Source organism: Hemicordylus capensis, chromosome 5 (assembly GCF_027244095.1).
Source record: "Hemicordylus capensis ecotype Gifberg chromosome 5, rHemCap1.1.pri, whole genome shotgun sequence".
Taxonomy (NCBI): domain Eukaryota; kingdom Metazoa; phylum Chordata; class Lepidosauria; order Squamata; family Cordylidae; genus Hemicordylus; species Hemicordylus capensis.
In genome coordinates, this window is record NC_069661.1 from 13,436,186 (window position 1) to 13,444,891 (window position 8,706).

Here is an 8,706-nt window from a genome sequence, read left to right on the forward strand (position 1 = left end):
AGGAGGGGAATTCATAATCAGCCAAGCAGCACATGAGGGAAGCGGCAAAGGAGAGGATGTGTCCCCCACGCCAAGGTAGGCAGGTGGTGGCAGCAAAGAGGAGGAGGAGGCAGTCAAGAGAAGAAGGAGAAGACAAAGAGCTGCTCCTTGGTGTGGAACAGGAGAGGAAGGTAATGGAGGATGGTGGGAGCAATAATTTGCTGCCGGAAGCAACTGCCTCACTCTGCCTCATGAGTCACCTCTGGTCCTCCTTCATGTGACACATCATACCACATCTTCCTCTGCAGCTGGAATCCTGAAGGAGAAGGTGGGCAACATGCTGGGAGCCACACTGCCTGTGGCTACCAGATGGAGATGTCTGCCAAATCCAGTTTCACAGAGGGCACCAGAAGCCGACCCTTCCCTCTGCTATTGTTTCAGAAGGCTATAGTGGATCATGATTTAGCTAAATTTGGGGGAAGTCAGGGCTAAGGCTTGTAGATTAAGGGCCTTCTAGCTCTTCCCCCATAAATTGAGCACTGAGTGAAACAAACATGAGGAGGGAGAGAATTCTACAATGGACAGGTCTCTTTGGTGGTGGCACCAAAATGTTGGAATGTCCTCGCTAAAGAAATATATCATGCTCCATCTTTTTCCACTTTCAGGCAGGCTTTAGAGCCCACTTATTCAAACAGACCTTTAATGTGTAATGCTTTGCTGCTTACTATTTTTAAAGTTAGGATTTCTTATTAGTGTTTAACTGTCCTATTGTGTATTTGATTATGTGGCTGAATCCCTAATTTTTGCACACCATTTTGCATATACATTGTTACAGAAAAACATGCTATAAAGGTCATAACCATTAATAATAAAGAACAATAAATAATTATATGTTTAATGAGCAGCAAGGCAAACAGGAAAAAGTTTAATGAGAAAATTAATATTAGCAGAATGAAGAATGTGAAGAAGGGGAAACATAACCATAAAAGGGCAGCTGTTTGTTTTATAAAAAATGGCCAGGAACGTGAAAACTCCCTTTGTCCATCCTTTCTGCATGGCCAGAAATTCGGGACTCCACCTACTGTTCCATTTTGGCAGCTCATTTCTTTGAAATGGCTACAAATGGGAAGCGAAAGTGCACGGGGAAAGGGAAATTCCCCAAAGGATGGGGAAAGTGGGTGAGAGCAGCAGATAAATAGTAGCCTGAATGCTGCTTCTCTCCACACACCACATTTCCTACTCCAACAGCAGAATTGGAAGCAAGAAAAGCCTGAAGGAAAGTGAAGATGATCAAGAAGTCCTTTCTCATCCTCCTGCTTCTTCTCCTTGGAACAGTTTTTACACAAGGTAATATTCTTTAAATATTAATGTAATATTATTTTATTTTCTTCTGTTCCATGCTGTTGACAAAGGGACATTCTAGAGTTTTGCTTATTGTCAGTCCATTTTGAGGTAGTTTGAGGGAGATGGGCACTTTCACCCCATTTTTTCGCTGGAGATTGCCAATGACCCTTTCTCCCCATTTCCAGGGCACAGTGACTGTTTCCTATGCCAGGGGGTTCCCAAACTTGAGTCAACAGATGCTGTTAGATTAGGCATCATCCTCCCTCCCTCTTTTTCTTCTCAAGCTCCCTTGCTTGCGGAAACTTTGCATTGGTGTGAACAATATCAAGCAAGTAAAATTGTTTCCCAGCATGGAGGTAAACAAAGCCATGCAAAAGGAAAGAGGTCAGCTCCTGAATTTCTGGTTGTTAGCCCACTATTAAAGGCACAGGAGCAGGCCAGGTTTTTTTTTTTAAAGGCAACCCTATAGTGCCCAGAGTACTGCACTATAGTACAGTACATAGGGAAGAAACTGCAACCAAAAAAGAAAAGAAAAGATGAAAAAGTCTAACTTTTCTGGATTTTGCTAGAGGAGAAATCACTCTCAATAGATTATCATAGAAAATCTCCTGCAGAGAAGTTGTTAACAAATTGAGTGTGCCTGTGTCTAACTCGATGCCTCTGTGCTGTTCATTGAAGGAATGCCAACTTCTATGGGTAGAGGACGCTGTCTTTGCCGAGGAACCATAACCATGAACTCTGTCCTACCAAAGCGCATTTCTGGAGTTGAATACCACCGGCCAAGCAGCAACTGTGATCAGGAGGAACTGGTGTAAGTAGATTTGCCTGTTTTTACATTTGTAGCCAGCTGATGCAGATGTCTTTTGCCTTTAGTTTACTTTTTGTTTTAATTTAAAACAACCCCAAGAGGGTGAATATACTTTTAAAAACCAAGAGATTGGATATACTTTGACTTAAAGAAATTCTAGAAAAAAGCATAATTTATACAAATCAAATAAATAAATAAATACATACATACATACATACATACATACATACATGTCAAGAGTTCTCAAACCTGTGTACCCAGATGTTGTTGGACTACTATTCCCATCATCACCAGCCACAATGGCTAAAGGGAATGATGGGAATTGTAGTCCAAAGACATCTGGCGACCCAGATACAATTCCTATCCTACAGCATGTTATCTACAGATAAAAATGAACCTTCTCCGAGGCAGTATGTAAAGCGTATTAACAAAATGCATAATAGGTATTAAATGTTGAATATCAGTAGTAATATTAATTAATTCCTTGCAGAGTCACTTTCAAAAGGAGTGGGCAGAAAGGATGCCTCAACATTTCTTCAGACCAAGGCCGGAGAATAAAAGCGGTAAGCAAGGGGGCCATATTGAGCAAGGGCACAATTGAGAGGGCACAAGGAAAGCGGCCTGGTGGTCCAACATCTCATCCAGGGGAAAAGAGAGGCGTGAAGTCTGAACGATGCTGTGTAACTATACAAATACTAGTATGACCAATATTTATATATCACTTTTCAACAAAAGTTCCCAAGGCAGTTTACATAGAAATGAATGAATGAATGAATGAATGAATGAGGATGGCTTCCTGTCCCCAAAAGGGACCACAATAAAGAAACACAAGATAGACTCCAGCAGCAGCTACTGGAGGGATGTTGTGCTGGGGCTGGATAGGGCCAGTTGCTCTCCCCCTGCTAAATAAAGAGGATCGCCACTTTTAAAAGGTGCGTCTTTGCTCAGGTGACAGGGGACAGAACTAATTTTTATTCAATCATAAACCTCTTTCCTGATGTGTTTCTAGCTTAAGAGAGCTCTTCTTCCAAGGTACTTGCATAGTGTGGTAACTTTCCTTGGGGATTGTAGTCCAAAATCCAGAAAAGTCCAGGAAAATCCATAAATATGTATATCTGAAGAAAGATATTGAAGCTATTCTCACGATCACTGAAAAGCGGGCTAAGGGAGCTTAGCCCGCTTTCCATGGATCGTGGGAACCACTGGGCTCACCAGCGAGCCCGGTAGTCCCAAGGCGGCTAGCCCGCCTAGTTACCCCTCCCCTTAGACGAGGTTAATGGAGCGAGCGCGCTGTTAACCTCATCTTTTTGCTCATGTGTTGCTGTGGCATGCAGCGACACATGAGTAGACCCCCGACTAGGAGGCTGCAAACAGCCTCCTGGGCTCAGGGGGTCTCTCCAGGATGCCCCGCGCACTCGCCCAATCCCCCCAATCCCCGTAGCCCTCGCCGGCTCCGTAATGGAGCTGGCAGTTGTGTGGGCGGCCAATCCAGCCTAGATCATCTTCAGGGAGAGCAGGTTAAGCTCGCTCTCCCAGCAGAACCCCCTCCGGTGCTTCACACCGATCGTGTGAAGTGCCTCAATGTACTATACAATTTCCTCTGAAGAAGATGCTAGAAAAGTATCAGGCAAGAGGTTATATGGAGAGGAGAGCTGGTCTTGTAGTAGCAAACATGACTTGTCCCCTTAGCTAAGCATAAGAACTGCTTTTTGGTTACATCACATCGTTGAGATTCCACCCATACCAACGTTTTTTCTTGACTTTCTCATCCCCATTTGTTTCAAACAAGCAAACATTAGTTGTGGAAAACAAATGGTTTTGTTTTATTTCCCTTACAGGCTATTATGAAGAAAAAGAAATAAAGATCATGAGCCAGAAAGAAGGAGAAGAGAGTAAAAATATAAATGGGCATTTAAGATGCATCATGGAGGCTCGTCACTCAACATTGGAAAAGGGCTAAGTGCATGCAGCCATTATATTAACTGCTGTTTTTGGTTTTTTGCAAAGGAGAATGGAAAATGTAGGGAATTCTCCTTTGGAGCTTCTTTTCCCTCTTAGCTCAAAGACTGTTTTTGCTGTGAGAGGAAACAGAAAAGGAAGCTCAAGGAAAATAATGTCACAATGTGGGTGATCTCCAAAGTGCTGATAACCATGTGGCTTTGGCTGCAATGCTCTTCTATCATGCCAAATGTAGTCCTGTATTTATTTCTCCTATCTTGCATGCATAGCCAGCTAGTTGGGAGTGAACAACGGGTGTTTGCTTAATGGCTGTTGGGGGTCTGGTTTGTTTGCAGAGCCAACTTTAGAATATATGCTTGAGATGCCAAGCGTACCTAGGGGTGGGGTTGTAAAAGTGGGTTGCCCAGTCTGGGGGTGGGGGGAAATGTCTGCTGTGAGTAGAGCTAAAAGTAGTTTGAATCTCTGCCAACCCCCGCCCAAAGCGGCAGTTCTCCGTTTGTGTTTCACACTGACAGCTTTGGAAACTCTGGGGTTCTACTGTTATTTTGGAACCAGCATAACTGATGTACTTGCTTACTATGTGTAAAAAGAGAGAGAGAGAGTTATTTTTTTAGATGTGTTTACTTTGTAAATAAAGCATTTTTTTAAAAAAGTTCTTCCGTGCTCTCTTTCCTCCAAAGGACAATGACCTTTTAAAGTGCAGGGGCTGCCTATCGAGGCTTGCAATAGTCAGCTCTGAAATAATAGCTTCCTAGGAGCAGGGATGGCATTTGGGGTGTGGCCATGCAGGTGGGGTCACAGAAGGAAGTCCCCCTTTCCCATTGTTCGATAACTTTTATTTTAGTTATGCCTCAGGAACACATTGATTTCTGGCCCACCCCCTGAATCCATTCACTGGGGCCACAGTCCTATGCACATTTCCCAGGATGTCAGTCTTCCAAGAAGACAGGTTTAGGACTGCACAGCATGTAGCATCCAGACAATGGAAGGAGACTAGGCATCAGGGAGGATGGCCACCTTGCAGCCTGGTTGATAGTGGTTTAAAGCCGTAAGGGGTGGTGTGGTTGGACCCAGTCTTGGAGAGCTGGCTTAATCTATGCTCTGTCATGAAGGTCAGTGGGTAAGGTTGGGTCAGTCACTCTCTCAGCCTAGACCACCTCACAGAGTTCTTGGGAGGATAAATGGCAGAGCACGGAAATACATGCATTCCACGACAAACTCCTTGAAAGAAATATGGTATAGAAAAATGCTATAAACTAAACTGGGAAATAAGGCACTTCCTTACTTCTCAAACTTGCATTCTCACATGCTGTTGGATTACAGCTCTCATAATCCCCAGCCACAAAGACCACTGTGGCTGAGGATGATGGGAGTTGTAGTCCAACAATATCTAGGGGCCTAAGGCTGAGAACTCGGCCTTAAAAGAGGTGGTGTGGTTGGACCCAGTCCTGGAGATCTGGCTTAATCTATGCTCTGCCATGAAGATCAGTGGGTAAGTTTGGGTCAGTCACTCTCTCTCAGCCTAAGCCACTTCTCAGAGTCCTGGGGAGGATAAATGGGGAGTGGAACACACATGCATTCCACCCGAAGTATATATGTTTTGCCCAGACATTCCATCCAATAAAGATGGGGGGAAAGGCAATTTAAACAAAATGGTACAAAATTGGGAAATAAGGCAGCTGTGGTCTGGAACCCAGCTCTCCAGCCTGGGACTTACTGACAGTGTACAGCCAGAGTCCACAAAACTCAACTCTAGACAGTACTGTAGTATATTAATCTAAAAACAAATAATCACTAGTGTAACGACCTTTCCAGGTACCTGGCAAGATATGAAAATTATTAAGAGTTGCACACAATATAAGAAATTGGGGGAAATGGGAGTAAAGAAAGGCATGCAGGCATTAAAAAAGAAAAGAAAATACCAAAAAGAAAAAAGAAAAAGAAAAGAAAGAAAGAAAAAGTGATTAGCTAACACTGAGTTTTACTTTAGTTCAGCATTTAGCAGGTCCCTGGCTTAGAGAGCATTAATCTCTAGAGTGTCTCCCTTTCTGGACACCAGCAGCAGATGGAAAATAGTGCAATGGTGACTAACAACTGGTGACAAAATGGCTAGGCTCTTGACCCCTATTTATAATAATTAGAAAAGGAGAAGGCTTTCCAACTCTTCCAGAGATAGACTGCTCTTGGATCCAATGAGAAGAGCTGGCATGTCTCTGATGGAATGCTGGTCCCGGGTCAATCCAGGGTTGAGGTTTTCCCTCCAAACTTAATGTCCCTCCTCCTCAATGGGTCTAAATGTACCCCATCAGACTGCAACATGAAACTCCAGCCGACCACCTTGGTGTTCCCCTCTTCAGGACAGGTGATATAGCCTCTAGCCCAGTTCCTTCAGGGCTGAATCTATCCCTTTCTCTTATTTCTGAAATCTTGCCCCTCTATCTTAAAGTACCTCTCTAGCCTGCCTGGGAATCTACACATAATTTGGAACTTTAAGTTAAACATACCTTACAATAGCCTGCTTCTTAGCATATTTGTAGTGCCTTTAAACTAGGGCCACATAGTAATTTAGTCTGATTGTACTTGTAATAAACTCCTTTTTGATTTAATTAAAATCTCTCTCTCAAGCCGGTTTTCTTGACTACATACGCTTGCACAAATTAAGGCTGATTGGAACTGCCTCCCCTTTTGAGCTAAATTCCCCACATTTGCCCGAACTGGGGGTGCCGACCAAATATCCTTGTGGCAGTTTCATCAACAGTCTACTTTGAACTGGTTGCCTGTCGTGAAAAAGGGATCAAGACTCTACTCTGATGGCTCAGTATCTTCAGTAACAAGAGGCAGAGATTCAGGCGTGGAGCCAGCCAAGCGGAGGCCTGGGTCCAACTCCACTCAGCTGCCCCCTCCGCATACGCCCATGCGTGTGATGTCATGCACACGGGGCGTGGCTTGGGCTCAGGAGGAGCCCAGAGCAAAGCGAACTACCCCCTCCCACGCCCGGGCCCGGGCGAACTCTCATAGCCCGGGCAAACTCTCCTGCAGTTATTTCAGGCAGCGCTGGCTGCTTGATAGGACGTTTTCCCCTTTCTCTCCCCGGCTGCCCAATAGAACGTTTTTCCCTTTGGAAAACGTTCTGTCGGGCAGCCGACGCTGCCCGAAATGATGAGCTGAAAGCTCGCTTGAGCTCTCAGGAGCCCGGACCAGGCCCCTTTGAATGTGACATCACATGCAAAGGGAGCATGGCCTGGGCTGCAGAGAGCCCGTGTGAGCTCTCAGCTCGTCATTTCCGGCAAAGAGAGGGAGAGAAAGGGGAAAGCGTCCTATCGGGCAGTTGGCGCTGCTGGAAATAACTAGCAGAGAGTTCGCCCGGGCTCTCAGCGGCCTGGGCATGGGAGTGGGGAGTTTGCTCTGGGCTCCTCTGGAGCCTGAGCCACAGGGCTTTGGCGGCCTTTTTCATTGGCGGCCCGGGTTCTTTGAACCCATTGGCCAAATGGTGGCTCCGCACCTGCAGAGATTGTCCTCATTCAGTAACGAATGTGAGGAATGTCCCTCACTCGAGACACTCAGGGTGGAGAGTGGAAGCCTTAATCCTCGAGCTAAGAAGGAGGTCTGCATTTTGTCACAGCATTAAGGAGGCTTATTTTAACTACAGCAGGGGTGCTCCAAATTGGGTCTCCAGATGTTGTTGGACTACACTTCCCATAATCCCTTTGGCCATTGTGGATGGGGTTGATGGGGGTTGTGCACTCCAGCAAGATCTCGACTCAAGTTTGAGAACTCGTGGACTATAGATTGCTTATGTTAGAAATACACTTGTAACCCTGTGAAAGGAAAAACAGTGGCGGGGAGGGGGGTGCGGGGACTATTTTGCATTGGAAGTGGAGGGAACTCCTTTGTGATTCTGTCGGGTCTTCAGTACATGTCACTGGAAGCTGTAAGTGTTAGAGGTTGTTGATTTTTACCCACAATAGTTAAAACAGCAGAGCACTAAGGAATGAGCACACACTCCAGTTACAGAGTAGGTAGCAGAGGATGGTTTGGATATTGCAGCTATTTAAAGAAAACACATGGAGATCCTTGTATGACTAAACACTAAATATTTATTGGTTAAATACACTTAGATAGGAAAGACCTATCTCTAATCTAAAGGACTACATAGTGGATAGGTAAGGAGAGAGAGAGAGATGTTTCCATCTGCTCTCTAGGAGGAAATGAAGGATTGTGACTCAGCACAGGAAGTGCTGCAGAGTCAGTTCAGGGGTCATAGAGTAGGGACAGATAGGGAAACCCTGACTCACTGTCTCTACTCCCAATGCCCCTAGTGGTCATTAGGACAGTTGGTGCAAAAGGTCGATGCACTGGAAGTTCATCTCCAACAGTAAGTCCATCTTTGCACCAACCAGAAGGATGGAACAGCCATAACTCAGTGGTAGTGGGCTTGCTTTTTACACAGCAACTCCTGCTTACTGAGCAAAGAGACACCTTTTAAAGTGGTGACTCTCTTATATTTAGCAGAGGGAGAGCAACTGGCCCTATCCAGCCCCAGCACAGCACTCCAGTGGCTGTTACTGGCATCTGCCTTAAGTTTCTTTTTAGATTGTGAGCCCTTTGGGGACAGG

The 8,706-nt window shown here is 45.1% G+C and overlaps 1 protein-coding gene across 1 annotated transcript; it reads left to right on the top strand.

Moving 5' to 3' along the window:
- Positions 1 to 1,100: 1,100 nt before the first annotated feature.
- LOC128325836 (C-X-C motif chemokine 10-like) lies at positions 1,101 to 4,745 on the top strand. The gene is made up of 4 exons (XM_053251671.1): positions 1,101 to 1,326; positions 2,002 to 2,134; positions 2,622 to 2,694; positions 3,970 to 4,745. Exons 1-4 carry the CDS (start codon positions 1,266 to 1,268, stop codon positions 3,991 to 3,993), a joined length of 291 nt encoding a protein of 96 aa, XP_053107646.1. The 5' UTR covers positions 1,101 to 1,265; the 3' UTR covers positions 3,994 to 4,745.
- The last annotated feature ends 3,961 nt before the right edge of the window (positions 4,746 to 8,706 follow it).

Coding starts and splice junctions, on each gene's coding strand:
- LOC128325836 (XM_053251671.1), top strand. CDS start 1,266: ATGATCAAGAAGTCCTTTCTCATCCTCCTGCTTCTTCTCCTTGGAACA. Junction 1,327..2,001: donor TGGAACAGTTTTTACACAAG/GTAATATTCTTT, acceptor TGTTCATTGAAG/GAATGCCAACTTCTATGGGT. Junction 2,695..3,969: donor AAGGCCGGAGAATAAAAGCG/GTAAGCAAGGGG, acceptor TTTCCCTTACAG/GCTATTATGAAGAAAAAGAA.